This window comes from Calypte anna, chromosome 2 (genome assembly GCF_003957555.1).
Source record: "Calypte anna isolate BGI_N300 chromosome 2, bCalAnn1_v1.p, whole genome shotgun sequence".
Classification (NCBI taxonomy): Eukaryota; Metazoa; Chordata; class Aves; order Apodiformes; family Trochilidae; genus Calypte; species Calypte anna.
In genome coordinates this window covers 85,668,717-85,687,827 of record NC_044245.1, presented here as the reverse complement: position 1 = coordinate 85,687,827, position 19,111 = coordinate 85,668,717, and the positions used below count along the sequence as shown (strand labels likewise).

Below are 19,111 nucleotides of genomic sequence, written 5' to 3'. Positions count from 1 at the left end.
TTCAAATAGCAAATGGTAAGTGTTAACTGAAACCTAAATTTTATGAAGGCTCTTACCTGTAGTAAGTGAGCTCTTAAACTGCTAGGAGTTGTGTTAGAGAAAGATCTATTGACCCTCATTTAACACAGATTACTAGGTAGGCTTATTTTAACCAAAAGGAGAGTATTTCAATCTTTTGATCCGTGTCCTCTCCCTGCCCTCCTCTCCAGTTTGGTGCCCATCTTTGAAATTTGAGGAATTTGCTTGTATGTGCGCACTGATAATTTTCAGAGGTCCTGTGTAAACAAAGTTGGTATCTCAAGTTAGTGTTACTGGACTAATGCTTATACACATAGTACAGACAAATTATTCTTCTCTTTTGATAGAGTGTAGAGGGTTCTTAAGTTTTTTTGCAAGCTGTAGTTTTCTAAAGTTTGCTATTTATATATGAACTTCTCTCAGTCTGTTCAAATGTATTTCATTTCATCAAGAAATGAGTGGTTGGCAAACCATTGTACTAACTTGTGAGTGTAATTTTATTTGTATTATACTCAGTGTAATTGTATGACACTTGCAAGCATTACCTTTTCCCATGCTTTCCCAATCCCATTTTTCCAGATTGAAAAATCATTGACAAGTAATCAATAAATTCAAAGTATATTCAAGTATACAAATGTTGGCAATGAACAGCAAATTACAAATGTGTCTGAGAATATAGGTAGGAACAGAACTCTGAGAGTGTTTAATAACAATATACAGTAAAATGAGCTTGCTTACAGGTTGTTTTTTAATATGGAGGAATGTTATAATGTCAATATGTCACTTGACTCAAAGATCATGTAAAATGTCTGTGCTCATTGCATAAAGACTTTACTGCTGGCAAAAGTTTTAATTTTTCTTTCTGAACACCCATGTCACCATTGAGGAGGGCAACATTCTTAAAATTTCCTCAGTTAAGCTTTTGCTAAATTATGGCATTTTAAGGCTTTTGATTCCTTTACTGAATCTCCTCATATGTGATCATAGTTTTTTCTTTCATAACCCACTGAGATTACTGTAGTGTACACTGTCATGATTAGAGAGGAACAGAACTGTAGGGAAAATAGGGCCAGCCACATGACCTTTTCACTCTTGGTAGATATGAAAAACCAGACCAGATGTGCTGTTAAATCTCTAGATATACCCATCCTTGTCAATTAGCCCTTTTTGCTTGAAATATAGGGAAAGTCTGTAGACCTGCAGTGCTTACACCATATTACTTGGAAAATTCTGCTGCTGCAGTGCAGTGGGAACGAGGGAGCAGCAGGGCTACTTGGGGTGTCTCCTGTAGCAAGACGAAACTTTTTTAGGGAATGGCGCTTCAAGGTCCAACCAGGTGTTCCAGCAGAGACTCATGAGTAGTGCTCTAAGCCTATGGCTCTCAGAGTTGACTAGCCTGGATTGGTGCTGTTGCTTCAAGAGCGACCAACCTCTCTGCTGGCTTGCTCAGGACTGAGCTGAGCCTGTGAGTTTGAGCCTCACCTTTTATTGGCCCCCTAATCCTGCTCATGCGCAGTGGGGGCCCACCCTAATCAGGCACAGGTGGGCTTAACACAAGCTCATGCTCACTCCCTGGCAATGAGTGGCACCTGGTTGCCTCATTTCACTACATTCTCCAGAGCGTTGAGTAGCTTGAAGGATTTGTGAGGGCAGATGACTGAGACTGTGTCAGTCTTTGGATTGATTAGATTTTGGCTTTGGCTTACATATTTGGAGCAAATATGTAAATGAGGCTGAAAGTAAGGAAGTGGGGAAAAAAGGGAGGGAAAGCAGATCAGTTACTATTTGTAGGCAAGTTTTTACTGAAGATGGCAACTGCTATAACATTTATGGGGTTTATATGTTATATGTAAATTTTTTTTGCAAAATCTACGGAAAGTTCTCAAAGACCATGACTTTGCAGCCATCTGGCATATACCATGCTTCATTGATTTATTCTCCTGATTTCTCGTACTCCTTTTTTCTTTCCTTATGCCTTTATTCTGAAGACTCACCATCTCACTATCTCCCTGCTACTCATCTCCTCTTTTACCCTCCCACTGCTTCGGTCTGTTGATCAGCTACTTCATAGAAGCATGAAATATTTCTGTTTCTACTGAAGAGCTACATAAGAACTGAGGAGCAAGACTGATGAATCAGTGAATGTCTGATGCTATAAAAGCACATGATATGTGCAAACTTAATGAAGGGTGCAAGAATTAAGGTAGGAATAGGAACCTTACTGGTTTACAGGCAACATTTTAAAGCTTCCAGAAATTACAATTTATATCCAATGCTTAAAGATTATCTAAAAATGCTTAAATATCTAATGCTTAAAAAAAAAATCCTAATTTTCTTCATGTTGAAATATAATTTTACTTGCTATAGGTGTGGATATTTTTAAATTCTTTGTGAACTGAATAGACATACATCTGACCAAAGTTCTTCCCCGATGATGAAATAGCACTTTACCTTAATGGCTGCAAGTTCCTCTAATCCTCACTTCTTAATAACTGTTAAAATACCATTCTTTTGGAACTTGAGTTGCTAAATATGTTAGGCATTAGATCCTTGGATCCTGCTGGAACACTCATCACCTTTAAAATGGCGCATAGCTTTAGTAGCATGACTTGAGAGGTGGCCTGCTAGCCATATGGGTTTATTAACAGAATTTTTTCTACATTTTCCTGAAACTTCTGAAAGTATTTATTTTAATATAAGTCCATATTTACATTTTAGCCTATTTAGAAATTGTTGAGGAGGTTCTGCTACGGTTGGGAAGAAAACATTTGTGACTTAGAGCAAGATTCATTAATATTTTCAAATACAAATTTAAAATAGAATATTAGAGGTACATCATTTCATATATTTAGGATATGAATTTTTAGTATGCTTGTGATATGTAAATTAAAAAAATTTAATGGCACTTGAAAAAACAGTATAAAATAATTTCACAGAATTATCTGGGTTGGAGAAGACCTATAAGATCATGAAGTCCAACAGTACTCCAGGCTAATAAAAATAATTATACACTTTCTTTAATTTGTCTGCTAGAGTAGCGTAAAATGCTTTATATTGCAAGAAAATTGGAGTTAAAATTTCGCTATGATTGCACACTTTATTACTGAGGGTAATGATGGAACTGGCAGATGTGGTTGCTGAACTGCTGTCTATTATATTCCAAAAGTCATAGCAGTCCAGTGAAGTCCCCACTGACTGGAAAAGGCAAACTTAACCCCTATTTTTTAAAAGGGAAAAAAGGAAGACTCAGGGAACTACAAGCAGGTCAGTCTCACCTCTGTTCCTGGTAAGATCATGGAGCAGATCCTCCTGGAGGCACTGCTGAAGCAGAACAATAATGAAGAGGTGATTTGGTATAATCAGCACAGCTTCACAAAGGGCAAATCGTGCCTGACAAACCTTGTGGCCTTCTATGAAAAGATCACAACATCAACAGACAAGGGAAGAGCAACCAGCATCATTTACCTGAACCTGAGCAAAGCTTTTGACACTGTCCCACACAACATCCTGGTCTCCAGAGTGGTAAAATATGGGTATGATGAGTGGACCACTCAGTGGATTAAGAACTGGCTCAATGGCTGCACCCAAAGAGTGGCTGTCAGTGGGTCCATGTCCAAATGGAGGCCAGTGACAAGTGGAGTCCCTCAAGGATCAGTATTAGGACCAGTCTGGTTTAACATCATGGACGGTGGCATTGAGTGAGCCCTCAGCAAGTTTGCTGATGACCCCAACCTGTGTGGTGTGGCTGACACACTGGAGGGAAGGGATGGCATCCAGAGGGACCTTGACAGGCTGGAGAGGTGGCCCATGCCAACCTCATGAAGTTCAACACGGCCAAGTACAAGGTCCAGTATCTGGGTCAAGGCAATCCCAAGCACTGATACAGGGTGGGCAGTGACTGGCTTGAGAGCAGCCCTAAGGAAAAGGACTTGGAAGTGCTGGTGAATGAGAAGTTCATCATGAGGCACCAGTGTACACTTGCAGCCCAGAAAGCCAACCAGGTCCTTGGCTGCGTCAAGAGAAGCGTGGCCACCAGGTTGAGAGAGGGGATTCTCCCCCTCTACTCTGCTCTTGTGAGACCCTACCTGGAGTCCTGCATCCAGTTCTGGAGCCCCTTTCTTAAGAGGTACATGGATGAGCTGGAGTGTGTCCAGAGCAGGGCCACAAAGATGATCACAGGGCTGGAGCACCTCTCCTATGAGGACAGACTGAGAGGTTATCAGTCTGCAGAGGAGAAGGCTCCTAGGAGACCTTATTGTAGCCTTCCAGTATCTGAAGGGGGGCTACAATAAAGATGGTGAGGGACTTTTCAGGATATCAGGTAGTGAAAGGGCTAGGGGGAATGGATATAAACAAGAGGAGGGTAGATTTAGATTGGAAGTTCTTCACCATGAGGCTGGTGAGACACTGGAACAGGTTTCCCAGAGAGGGGGTAAAAGCTCCATCCTTAGAAGTTTTTAAGGCCAGGCTGGACAGGGCTCTGAGCAGCCTGATCTAACAGGAGGTGTCTCTGCCCATGGCAGGTGGGTTGGGACTAGGTGATCTTAAAGTTCCCTTCCAACCCTGAAAATTCTATGATTTTATCTAAGCTAATTAGAAGCATCTGTGGCGAACTGACAAAGATTAATAATTTGTTCCAGCATGCATGAAGTTCAAATAATAAAGTTAAAAATAAATAAATAAATAAATGTTTTTATACATCTATGGAAAATATGCCTTAAAGATTACAATCACTTAAATGTTTTGCAGTGTCTTTGTAAAAATCAATGGACAAATTCTTCTTATCTTTCTCTTGAGGTTCTCTTTGGTTTTCTACAGTAGTGATTGAACTAGTTATAAAATGATTTGCAGAATGTGGCATTGATTTCTGATAGATGTGACATTAGTAAAATTTTGCTAGAAATAAAAAGAATACAAGGAAATCTGGTTCATTATGCTAGCCAAAATTATCTGTTCATACTTTCCAGTATAGAGTTGTTACTGTGAACAAAGAAAAGTACAGTGGCAACTAGAAATCAAGATGTTATCCAAGAGGGATGTCTATTTGTTGCTGGACTGTGTGAGAAGGAGATTTATTAGGTCTCTCAGAGTCATTTATTAAAAAGCCTTTGCAACCCAAATCCTAACATTCTTTTTTAGTATGAACTAGAAGAAGAACTTTACTGAGATGGTTGCCTGCTTACTTTTATGCTTATGTATCAACATGCAGTCATAATTCAGAGCAGCTGGAAGAGAGGAGTGATGAAACTGAAAACTTGTTTTTCTTTTTTACTGAAGTGCTGAACTGTGATAGCTATTTATGTTCTCATGTTACCTTCCTTTCTCCTCTTTGCTCTTCTCTTCATTCAATTGTCTTTTCATCAATAGTTATATTAACTAACCAAAGCTATTACCATGTGCAAAACTCTCCTGAGCACTGGAATGTGAAAGAGTTCAACAAGCAGTACAGTTTGGTGACAGCATAAACATGGATGGCACAATTGTCTTACACTCATACTTTGGCAATTAAATCGCATGTAATAGTTTTTGCCAAGACATACAAGCTTTGTATTCTGTTTCTTTGTGGTCTCCTCATTGTGGCCTCACGTTATCATCCGGAAAGCAGGACTGGATTTGAACAGCAATAGCAGGAGCAGCTCCAATCCCATCACAGTTACTTCTTTTTCTCCCAAAATGAATTGCTCTTCATGTCATTAGTATCTTCTAAAGGACTACTAGTGTCTAAAAGGACTGAAGTCTAAAGGACTTTTTGCATATTGTGGATCCTGAAAGAACACTGTTAATTTGAATCCTTATGTGAAGAGTTTGAATTCAAAGATTAAGGGTTTTTATCCTTTCTTCATTGCACCCTAATAGAATGTTTAAATGAGTTTTGTTTGTATTAGGAGGTCAAGATCTTACTGGAAACCTGAAACTGTGTTTTAGTGTTTACTTTTATGCTTTTAAATACCAAATGTTTACCACACTACACATAAATATTTCATTAACACTAAGGATTAGTAACTGAACAGTTCAAAAGCTTAAGCAATACTTTTAGTGTCCATTTTGCAGTTTAGACTTTCATATGGTCACAGAGCTATTTTTAGCCACCTCCAACTCAGAAATCTACCATACTCTGATTTTGTTTTCCTAATAATGTTTTTCCTATTTAAGCTAAAAGTAATTTTATCATTGCTTTATGAGATTTACTGTGTTTGATCTGCTTGTATATATTGAAATATAGCATTTCCTGCCATTACAGAATGAATCCAGAGAGCATATTGTTGCCTTCAACATGTTAAATTACAGAGCATGCAAAAATCTGTGGAAATCTTGTGTAGAGCATCACACATTTTTTCAGGCAAAGAAGTCACTACCTCATGAAAAAAAGATTTTGTCACATTACTGGACCCTGGGTTCTAGAAATCCAGCAAAGTAAGTATTTTGTGAAAGCATAATTTGCTTTGTAATGAGAATGGAGGGATTTGTGTGGAGTGGAAGAGCTCACAGCTGTGTCCCGGTCTGTATGTGAACCATTTAACAAGTTATATTAGAAACAGTTTCTGTGATTATCATTACATTAGAACTTTTCTTATAATTTCCTGCGTTACTGGTATTGCTTCAGTGTACTGTTTCCAGCTGAGGTATAGAAATATGAAGTAAAAGCATCAAGAAGATAATAATCTAGTCAGAGAATTTCCAGAACAGATTTATTTTGAACTCTACCCCTTAACACACTCTGTCATGAACACACTGTACTTAATACTTCAGGGGAATTTCCAGAGTGCTTCATACCAACCACTTATTACTGATATCAAGATGAATAATTTTGTCACATGCAAGTTTTCAAGTGACCACTTTTGTGATCTTTCTGATTTTTTATGAGCTTCACTGGAGCTGCCAGTTTCATAGTGGTATCTAGGATGTAGTTCCCCAAAAGTAATACTTCAGAGCCTGTCATGCTATATGAAGTTGAGATTATTCCTTTCCATGTGTGCCAACTAGGCCTTCATTAAACTTCATCTGCTAGTTTATTGTCTGGTCACTTGATGTTGTAATGTCATTCTGCACGTCTCCATAGTGGACCTTTAATTTTGCCATCCCATGTGATTACTATTGTCAGCAAAATTTGATCAGTCTTTTCTCTAGATCACTAGTGAATATGTGGACCAGAAGAGCCCTCAAGAGATATCCCTGTAAGATTGGCTGCTGATCTTTTTTCACCATTTTTTTCCTATTTTCTCTTTTATATTACAAGTAAACAATTAGTACCTCCAAGTGAGGACCCTGTTCCCTACCTCCTTGGGGTTTTTTTGGGGTTTGAGGGACCTTGTAAAATGCCTTTCTGAAATCCTGAATAAACTTAAGTCACTAGTATGAAATGAAGCATATAGTCAAGTAGCTCTGCTGTTTCATCTTACAGGCTTTTTGATTTTTTTTTTTATCAGTTCAGGTGATTTCATTGGTTATGCTGATTTGTTCTGTTGTTTCATCTATCAGCAATTCAGCTATAAATGTGTCATGTTGTGTGTCATCACAGTCCCTGTCCACCCCCACCCCCCCTAAAAATATTCCATTATGAAACATATCAAAAATCTTTCATGTTAACAGTGAGGGAAAAAAAAGTTATCTCATTACCATCTCTGAATGGGAGATTTTGGGGAGGGCTCTTTGGTCCATTGATCATTTCTAATTTCTGTAGACTTTCTGGAAACCTGCTTGTTCTGAAAATGTTTGGAGAAGTATTTTTTTTTTGGTTTTTTGTTTGTGGGTGATGTTTGCAAGTTTTTTGCAATGTGTTTTAAGTGGCCTTTAATTTGTCAGACTGACTCTTTTTTTGCCTATTTGGATAAATTTCAGCTTGTGAATGATGTCATCCTACTTCAGATAGCTTTCCAGGCTCTATCTACTGCCTGGCTTTTCATACTATCATGTCTGTAGATATTGCAGAAATTCATACTAAATGGAGTAGTATTGCTTCAAATGTAGTGGGTTAATCCATGAGGGCTGCACAGCAGTAAGGAGGCTGATAAAATGCTCTTTTCTAATGGAGAGAAATTCTCAATTTTTACCTGGCACTAGATCATAGCTGAAGCAAGTAAAGAACTAGTTGTATGAACAATAACCAAACTTTCAACTTTTTACAGATCATTATTTTCAGAATTGGCTTCTCTCTGGGGTGATATGAACTCGTTCTTCCTATAGTGAAGGTTTTGAGGAGGTGACTTTCTCCAAGGAGAAGTCTCACATTTGCAATGAATTCAAAATCCTTATGCTTGTATATACATGCCTACACAGGCACTGTGCAGCCCTTGTGATGTCAAGAAATAAAACTATATGAGTTCCAAAGCATACAACTTTAGTATCATTCCAATTCTTACCAAACATTCGGTTTTTGAAAATTAACAATTGTAATCTCTTAATAGCTTGTAGCATGAAAGATAGTTCTCATTGCTGAAATGAGTTACTAAGAAAGACTTCAAGTAATCTTATGTTATATGGCATTATCTCTGGTGAATTGCTTATTTAGGTTCTTAAGAAATCTCTAAGGACAACTGTTCACTGTGGTATCTTCCATCAGCTTAATGATATCCTTTAAATAATGTATTCTTTGGCCTTATTTATGCCAGCAAACAAGTGTGAAATTTAGGATCTGCCTGAGACTGAAATGAGTCTGCAACCTTTGCTGTCCGAGTCTGCTAAAGTAGAGAGGAAACAACAGTAATTTTTGAAGAATTTCAGTAGTAACTTGGACCCACCAGTCCAACTTGGACCCACCTGTCATATGTTGGCAATTTTCACTTTCACGCTTGTGAAGATTGTGGAATTTTGTAAGAGAGAGTATGGGCTTCTGCATTCCTTTTCAAGGATGGCCCTGAGCTCATGTGGAAACTATGCAACCAGAAAAGAGATTCTATATTCTCCTTTATGAAAGGAAATATCTTACATTTAGTAGAAAAACAAACAAACAAACAAAAACAACCAACAACAACCCAACAAAATTGCACACAAAAATCTCACCAACCACACTCTTAAACCTTGGAGGTTTTTGAGACTGACTTGGTTTTGATAATTCCTTTAATCCAGCTTGTGTTGTCTTTGAAGGGGGTTGCATTCAGGTTTTTCCATGTTAAGTACCACAAGTTTTCCTCTAGAATCTGTAGCTTTCTTTTACTATGTTCCTTCACATTCATGTGAGGCAGACATTCTCACATCTATTGCATCAGATCAAATAGTTGAACTCTTGCAACCCTTTAGTACAGATTCTTATTCACATCTGTGTGCTTTTAAGATTCTCTTATCTTTAGGCACTAGTGGAATAACACTTAAATTAGGCTGCTGAGCTGTATAAATCTCCTGTAAGCCTTATTGTAAGGGTAAGCTGAATCACATCTCCCAGATTCAGAGAGCTAAGTTCACTCAGTGTTTTTAGACTGAATGCTTAATAATCTCTCCTAAGTGCATTCTTATTCCTTGCTGAAAACCTAGAGATGTAACTGTTTTTTTCACAAAGGATAACCTTGGTAATATAGGGGAGCAAGGAGCTGTCATCTCAAGCTATTATAGCCCATTCCACAGAGGCATTGGCAGCCTTTCATTCACATTCTGTGATAGTGAATTAATAGTGAGTTAATTTCCTTTAAAATAATGAACAAGGTATGTAAAATACTTCAGAAAATAAAAGGTTTGGATTAATTTTTCTCTTTTATTTGTATAAACAAAAGCATTACAACGCAAAGCATATTTAAGACTTGATGATATTATTATGAGTGATATCCACAGCACAAGCAACTTTTTTTTAATGCTATGTAAAATTAAGACATTTCAGCTCTATAGGAAATTCCTTATATACTGTACTACCCATGTACCCATTATGTACAGCTCAGTATATTATGAGCCAAAAGGTGGAAACTCATATATTGCTTCTTTTTCTCAAGTAGAAATTCTATCCCTGTAAACTTAAGGATGAGCATCTTATCTCTCTGCTTGTCTTGTGGAAAGCCATGTAAACAGATGAATCAATGTTAGTTTATCTCAATTTTTATCTAATTATTTTTTTTTGTTGTCTAATTCCATTAGTAAGATATTTGCATTGCTTTCCTAGCTGAGGTTCTGGTTCTGATGCCACCCTTACCTTGTCAGGTTCTTGTCAAAAGAAGCAGTCCAGGCTTGGATATCCCCTTTGCATGTCAGATCTTTCTCTAATGGCTTATTCCTACATTGCCCAAATGTGGCTGCCTTCTGGAACCAAAGAATAGTCTGGTGCAGTTTGTATTTTTTGAGGCAGCAGGTAGATGGTTAAGGTAGTCCTGTGCTCAGTGAAGCCACTTGTCAGTTGTTACCCTTATAGGAGTTTTAACAGGGAACAGCCAGAATCTTTTGCCTGTATTTGAACCATGTTTTGTCAGGTGCTTGGTTCAGTGCCAATAGGACATACCAAATTTCCTGTTTTCTCCTTCATCTACTTAGACAATTAGGTTAAAAATACTTCTCAGAAAAAGTTATTTTTACCTAGGCTTGTGGTTAGCATTGTACCAGGGATTAACAAGCAGCTTTATTAACATGAGTGAATAGCTCTGTGAGAATGCATATTTATAAGTAATGAAGGGGATTATAAGACACATGAAATTGACTTTATTAGGCATATTTTATTTCCTTTAGGTTTTCTAGACAAAATAATTCACACACAGTTTTTTTATTTCTTTTCAGGTCTGTAAACAGCCAGTACTGCAGAAAAGTTATAGGTGGGATGGTTTGGAACCCATCTATGAGACGATCTTTATCTGTTGAGCATCTAGAGACCAAAAGCCTTCCTTCTCGATCACCTCCTGTTACCCCTAATTGGTAAATCCAGTTCAAGTCTTTGCCATACCTTCCAGCCTCCAACCTTTTCTAATTGCATGCACACTAGCAGCATAATCATGTAATGTGTACATATACATTGTTATTTTGAGAATGTATATGATGACAGGAGAAGAGTGGGTGTCACTTCAGCTTTTGTTGCTGTCTGCCAGAATATTACACCTAAGCTAAGACATTGTGTTTTGGAACAGTCAAAAAACAAGATGGTTTAAAAAAATAATGGTTGGATGGCTGAACTCAGATGGGAATTGTTAATGGGTCATACTCATTGTAGCTGGAGGCCAATAACAAGTGAAGTACTGCAGGAGCCTGTCTTGGGACCTGTCCTGCTTAACACTTTCATGACCTGGAGGAGGCAATGGAGTGGTCTGCAGATGACACCAAACTGGGAGGATGAGTCAATGTGTTGGGAACAGGGGTGCTCTCCAGAGGGCTGCTGATAAGCTGGAGAAATGGGCCAATGCAAACTGTATTAAATGCAATGGAGACAAACATAAAGCCATTGGAGGGAAGAGCCTTGTGCAACAGTATTGTCTGCAGCTCCACTCTCTGGGACAGGACCTGGTAGCAAGGCAGCAAGCTGTACATGAGCTGTCAGGTTTGCCCTGGCAGCAAAGAAGTCCAGCAGAAACTTGACAGTATTATTAATAGAAGCACAGATGGTTGACCAAAGGAAGTAACTATACCCCTTTTGCTCAGCATTCTTTACACCTTATCTAGAATGCTGCAGTTTCTTTTGTGTCTACACTGACAAACTGGTGCAAACTCAAAGGTCAGCATCTATGAAGGTGGTCAGGAGGCTGGAGCACTTACTCTATGAGGAGAGGCTGAGAAGCCTCTCCAGCCTTGTCCAGCCTTGAGAAGTAAGGGTTTGCCTGGTGCCTATCAGCCTGGCAATACTTAAGGGGAGACTAGCTAGAGGATGAGGCCAGATTCTTCAGTGTTACATGGTGGGAGGATAATGCAACAGGTATGTGTTGAAACAAGATAGGTTCTGTCTGGACATAATGAAAAACTGCTTCACCACAAGGACAGTTGAGCAGTGGCTGCTTAAAGAAACTGTGCAGTCTCCATCCTTCAATTTTTTTGAGATCTGACTGAATAAAGCCTTAAACAATCTGCTCTGACCTTGGTTGATCCTCCTTTGAGCAGGAGGTTGGACTACATGACCTCCCTAGGTCCTTTCCAACCTGAATTATCCTATGATCAGCACTTCAACAAAACAGGCAGTATCTTAGAGGGTGAAAAAAAAAATGATCAGTTCAGTTTACTGAACCTAGCAGTGCATGATCATAGAATCATAGAATCGGGTGGGTTGGAAGGGACCTCAGAGATCATCAAGTCCAACCCTTGATCCACTACTGCTGCAGTTACCAGACCATGGCACTGAGTGCCACATCCAGTCTCTTTTTAAATACCTCCAGGGACAGAGAATCCACGACTTCCCTGGGCAGCCCATTCCAATGCCTGATCAACCTCTCGGTAAAGAAATTCTTCCTAATATCCAACCTAAACCTCCCCCAGCACAACTTAAGACCGTGCTCTCTTGTCTTGCTGAGAGTTGCCTGGGAAAAGAGACCAACCCCCCCCTGGCTACCCCCTCTTTTCAGCGAGTTGTAGAGAGTGATGAGGTCTCCCCTGAGCTGCCTCTTCTTTAGGCTGAACAGCCCCAGCTCCCTCAGCCTCTCCTCATAGGATCTGTGCTCAAGTCCCTTCACCAGCCTGGTTGCCCTCCTTTGGACCTGCTCCAGCACCTCGATATCCTTCCTGAACAGAGGGGCCCAGAACTGGACACAGTACTCGAGATGTGAGTACTGTGAGTATACTGCATAGTATATCCTACAAAGTCTTTAAAAATTGCTTAAAGTGAGATCTATAGCCCTATCCTGAAGATTTTGAAACAGAGATTTCAATAGGATGAAATTTCACTTTGAAAACTTACAAATAATTCCAATCTAACAGCTTTTGTGTTTCTTATTTTTAAGGAGGAGTCCTAGACTACGTCATGAAATTCGGAAAGCCCGACACTCATCAGTGGATAACCTTACAAATGAGATTAGTTATATTACTGAAACAGAGGATGTTTTTTATACATATAAGGGCTCTCCAACATCAAAGGACAGTGATTCAGAGTTCTCTCAGAACCGTAGTCCACAGAGGAGGTAAGGGTTTCTGCAAATATTTTATTTTTATTTATTTGATTTTTGTAAGGCCAAACAAAAGCACAAACAGCTTTAATATTAAAAAGTAATAATTGATATAATACTGAACTAATTTAAATGTTATATGTTTGCATAAGCTTTTTTTTGACAAATAGCTAAACTGCAAATGCCATAATACAAAATGACAAGTTTAAAACAAACCAACCCTTCATCCCTAAACAATTCTTAACAGCTGAGTTCTCAGCAAAATTAGAGAAGCTATCAAGGACGTGCCTGTCCATATCTGTAATATCCTGTTCCCTAGTAGCTCCTGCAGTCCTTTTTCCTAGTTGTTATAAGCTCTTCCTTTTTTGGGAGGGAAGACTTATTGAAGCCTTGTAAGAGTTCTGTTCCAGACCATCAGCTCAGCATCATCACTTGAAAGAGGTACTGCATTTGGGTCAACATGAGAACATAATAATGGTAGTGGTCATCCATCTTTTTCTTCCCGAGAGGAATTGTAGATTGCTAGTCCAAAGGCAGTCTCTGCTTTTTGCATTGAGGCATTTTTCTCTATTTCTTGAGGGCTGACTGTTCTCTCCTGCAGCAGTCTACCCACTGCTACATTGTCTCCCAGGGCTTGAAGCAACTCTTAGTGCACTGATTATTTGTTTGTTCATCTATTACATTTAATCTGTAGCCTCACTGTTACCTTACAGAGCCATTTGTTAATGACTAACTTCACATTAATACAATATTAGCTTCAGAAATAAAGTACAAAAGGGAAAGAGAGCTACTTGAAAACCTTCAGCTGGGGAGAACATTGTATAAAAATGTAGGCTCATTTATAATGTTACAGGAGCAGTATGGTTTCTAGTAATCCCTAGTAATTTTAAGGCATGATATATTTTGAGAAGTAATGTATTAATGAAAGCTGATAAGAGTTACCAAACTGTGATAATGGGCAGGTACTAAATGTAGCTTTAAACTCTGGATTTAAACTGTTTTCTTTAAATTATAATAAAATAGTGTTGTTACTGCTTTACATCAGGGAAGTTTCCATGAAAGAAGTAAAAAATTATGTTGTATGCATATTTCAAGTTTGTCATTGTGGTGTTTTAAGCTGTTGCTCTGGTCTGAACTGGAAGTCATGTGAACAGTGGTAGTAGTGATGTACATGATGGCCATGATAATATATAAAAGTGATTCCTCTAGGTATTGTGAATAATCATAGGTAGGAAGCCATGTCTTTCCTGAGTTTTAAAATTTACAGATTATACACTTTTAGGAGTATTTTCTGAGTAGGAATAACAAGGCAGACTGTAAGAGAAGATGAGGGTGGAAGCTGTAGGTGGAAAACTAAGTTGCCATGCTGCATGCTGTGCTTGATGGATTGTGTCCTGCCTTTGTCATTCCTGGTTACTATATTGTTGGTTTTTTTCTTTTATTTTCATTTTTCTTTTCTTCCCCGTAGTTTTTTTTTTTCCTTTCCTTCCTGTTTCACCTTTCTTATGCCTACTGAGAATGGAGTGGGAAAGTTTGTTTTAAATGCTGTTTCTCAGACAGTAACAATAGGATGTTCTAAATTTGAAAATTGCACAGTGATGTATTTTCTGACCACTATATTTTCTGGTTATGCTGTATCTGAGTAGTATCATTCACTGTGGAAAAGATTACTTTTATTACCTCACATGAACCAAATCTTCTGTGCATCTTATCCCAAATGCATTCTTGGTTTTTGGGGTATGTTTACACTACTCTGAAGGTAACTGGAAAGTTTTTGCAGAAGTCTGATGAATTTCAATTTGATGGGCATGTTTAGGAAGGAGAAAGTAATTCATGTAATGAATGATCCTTGTTGTACTGACTTCTAGACTTCTGTGAAGTAAAAGTGTCATTAATACCTTTCTTTTTAACAATTGAGGTAAACTATACAGTAACCATGCAAATAAAAAAATGTTAAAATGTTTCTTCTCTACACTAAAGTTTTCAACAATTTGTTAGTCCATGTTCCAGTTTTTCTTGTTTTATATTTCTGCAATGCTCATTACTTGCCTCACTTCCCTTGTTGAAAGATATAAAATAAAATTAAGTATATAAGTGTAGTCAAATCTTTCTTTCCCCTAATACTTCATTGAAAGAGGGAAGTTTACTCTATCAAGTAAATCTGTTTTATAAGTAAAAATATTTAACATGGATATCTGCAATATTAAATATGGACAAACACTTCTCTTGAATTTTTGCCACACTTTAGGAATATTTAGATATTACTATAAATCATCTTGCATTATACTGTTAAAGACAACTTATTTTTGCTGTATTGATCTCGAGTAGATTGGAGGTACTGTAACTGAAGCATGTTATGGAGGAATTTTAAAATTGTAAACTTGGGTTTCTTTCTCCTCTGAGGAGAGCCAAGAGTCCTGATAGCTTACACGGTCTTTGGTGGGCTCTTTTTTCTTATTACTTAGCCTGCCATCTCAGATTCTTAGCAAAGGTGTTAGTTAATGCTCATTATAACTAATGAATAGCTTTGGTATAAAAAAAAATCTGGAAGTTTTTTGAGAGTTAATATCAAACAAGTTTAAGATGCTGATTTTAATTTCTGACTTGTTATGCCTGGGAATTCAAACCTTAATTATAATCATGCAGCTGCTTGATTTTTGTAAACTGGATATATTTACATCAACTTCATTTTCTGTCTCTAATGCTCAAAAACTGTGCCAGCTGCTGTTAGCATGAGATAGGGCTCTTCTCTATTTTTCAGGCTGACATAAGCATTTCAGGGGTGGGAGGATAGTTTTCATCTGTTTCACTTCAGCCTCTGAATAATGTTTTAAGTACTTTTATGTTAAATAGACAAGAGGTCCAAGATAGACCTGCCTTCAAACTGGTCTGTTGTAGTATAGTGCTTTTTGAAGCAAATACATAGGTAAAACTCATATAACAAGGCTTTGTACTTTGAGGCACATTTGAATCCTTCAGGGGTGTCAAAAGTGTAGAAGCCACCACTGCTGGTAGAGTACCTACATCTGCACTTGATTCCCTATAAACCTTTTTTTCTTCTTCCAAGTATAATTATTTTCTTAATAATTGATTTTCTTGCTTGCTGTGTTTACTCACTTAAGAGAATCAATCAAGTGCTGTTTTCTTTCTGTAAAATAGCACACAATTTGGAAAACAAATTAGGTGGAACAGCTCTTAGTTTAGAGGGCATAAAACACTTCAGTCATTAACATTTCGTCTTCCATTTCTTCAAATAAATTGTACTGTATCATTATGTCAACACCTAGAACTATGCTTACTATTAAATCCTTCAAATGAGCAAGCTGGAGGTGAGGGCCAAAAATAGGTTTTTATTTATTATAACGGTGATTGTTTTAAAAATGAGCTTTGTGTGAACATTCTACCTTCTAACTGAAAGTTATGAGGTATATCCTACAGGCTGTAACTAGAAAAAAGAAAACTCAGAAAGAGAGCAAATTATGTGCACAGGTGAACTACAGAAGGCCAGGGTAAGCTTGTGAGTCTGCTGTTGATGTAGCTAGACTGCTTCTGCTACCCAGATTATCTAAGGTACTTTCATATCCAAGTACAATTTGAAGCTCAGACACAGTGAAAAGAAGCAGTTTTTCTCTCTCAGATTAGTGTCTGCAGAAAAGATTGGGGCTGTCTGTTACATATGTATTGTAGACAAAAAATTGCTCTAATCTCAAATTAACATATATTAAATAGAGCTTTATTCACAGAGCATGAATAGGTTTGGCTATCTAAGCCAACTCTCAAATCACAGCTGCACATAAAACCTGTCATCAAAGACAGCGTGGAAGAGGACTTCAAGAGGGCTTTTGTTTAGCCCTGGGTTGACCCAGCCTTTGTGAAGAAAGCTTCCCCTGGCAGTTTTCTTCTCTTAGTTACCCTGCTGCTGTCTGACTGCTCCTGCCACTGTAAAATTAACCACTAACACAGACAGGGAGTCCACACTGAGCCTTCTGCTTACAGGTTGCTTTCTGTGTTCTACCACATGGTTATAGCTATGCCTCACCAGATCAGAACAAGTAATCCAGCCTATATGTTGTACTCACCCTGTTACTACATTTATCCCATGCCTACATGCATACGCACATGCTACTACTATTATTTTAGTTTTTCACTTATTTCAAGAAAAACATTGAGATAAAATGTACTAATTAGTAAGTGTACTTGTTTGGTAACTTTTTTCAGTTAAAAATGGCTTTCTTGACAGATAAGCATTTTCTTCCTTGAAGCACTGTTGCTACTTGACCTACTACATTTCTTATATTAAGCAAGGTAGAATATGTCTCCCTGTTCTGTATGGCTACATGCCTTCTGAAGTACCTAAACATTGAGGTATACATTAGGGAAGAGTTCAGAATATGAAGGTTTGTAGTTTTCTTTAAGACATAAAAATAAGCTATATTATGATGGCTTCATTATTTCTGAAGTTATCTCTGCTGAAAAGCTGCTTTAATTTGGTTTGATTTGGTTTTGAGGGGTTTTTTTGGTTTGCTTTGGGGTTTTTTTCAAAGTTGTGTCATTGCAACAGGCTATGGCACCTGATAGGTGTCCTGCACAGAGCTCCTGAAAGAGTTTACCATTGAGAAAAGTGCTTCCCTTTAATCATAACAGGATTAAACCACAGATTTAGATTGTTTGCTTGCTTGTTTTCTTTAAAGGCAGCCTGATGGACTTGTGCAGGGAGTACCTGAAGGTCACCACTATTGCAGTCTGTCTTGGTAAAGGTATCAATAGTGTTTCCAAATTTAGAGTAAAGAACACCTCACTGGTGTGTGACAAATCTTCCTTACTGATTTGTCCTTCCATGACACTATTGCATTTGTTGGCAAATGGCTGCAGTGAAGATGAAGTAGTTATACTTAAGTATGTGACACTGGTTTAGGACCAGGTTAGGAAATTACAAAATACCTTTGTTTTAAGCAGTAACCTTCAAACCTACATTGGCTTTAGCTGTGGCAGTAGACTGGCTACAGTCTGGAATAATGTACTCTGATGTGCTTGATTTTGTATCAGATGTTAGGTTTTGCTTTGAAAGACTCCACTGTCAATACCTAGAGCAAGTTTTGATTCTCAGTATTGATATCTTTAAAAAAGAAATATAACTTAGTGCTTACCATGTCCAGTAGTTCATGTGTAGGATCCTTCACTGATGACTTATAGAAGAACAAAAAAACCCCATCAAGAAACAAAAACTATTTTGCCTTTACCTTCAAGTACATAAGTGCAAACTTGAATTATTAAAATAAATGTGCTCTTTTCCTTATGTTTGAGTATTTTTAAATTTGAGCACATGTAAATTAAAAATCTGCAGATTTAAATGTTTTCATTATACAATTTAAATGCTTGGTGAATTTAAAATACAAAGGCTCAAGTTTTGCCATAAAAACAAAGTATGTAATGTAGTAGTTTTTAAGGAGCTTTGAACCTTAGTTTTCCTTGTATGTTCCTTTCCTTTTTCTCAGCCATCTTCTGGTGCCTGAGATGTGATGCAGATGTTCACACAGTCAATGAATGAATCTTAAGAAATGAGAAGTGAAAATGACTGTGTTGTTTAATGCTCCTAACCACCGAGAGCCCAGCTATGGGAAGCTGCATAGTTTCCAGCCAGTCCCTAGGAAAAGGGAAAAGTATGCCCCACTCTTTCCTTGGGGAAATCCTTAAGGATTTAATCTGGCTTTCTGGGAAGACCATGCATTGTTACCAATCCCCATACTTGCCCTTAACTGAATGTCGCCTCCTTAAAGTAAGATGATGTTTCTGGATTATTGTAACTGGATTATTGCTTTGAAAAAATAACCTGATAAAGCTCTGTGGAGGGTCTTGCTACCTGGCCTGTATTCAGTTTCTCTTACTCAATCTGTAGTTAAATAAACCAGCAGACTGCATAGGAACAAGTGTTATGGTAACACTAACAGAAAGATAAACTGTGAAATTTTCTGTTTAACCAGAAAGATTATTGCAAAACGTTTCTAAGTGGTATTCCTGCATTAGCTTTTCTCTTTGAAGTTGAGCATGTTTGTGAAGCTCTAAACTTCTTTAACTTCTAAAACTTTTGCTGGTGATGGCATAAT

General features: G+C 37.8%; 1 protein-coding gene across 1 annotated transcript in view; it reads left to right on the top strand.

Moving 5' to 3' along the window:
* PTPN3 (protein tyrosine phosphatase non-receptor type 3) overlaps window positions 1-19,111 on the top strand; it is a 127,484-nt gene that overhangs the window by 73,134 nt on the left and 35,239 nt on the right. Inside the window, exons 12-14 of the mRNA XM_030445028.1 lie at window positions 6,260-6,432; window positions 10,708-10,842; window positions 12,846-13,022. Coding sequence (XP_030300888.1) covers window positions 6,260-6,432; window positions 10,708-10,842; window positions 12,846-13,022 — 485 coding nt within the window. The remainder of the gene's footprint in view (window positions 1-6,259; window positions 6,433-10,707; window positions 10,843-12,845; window positions 13,023-19,111) is intronic.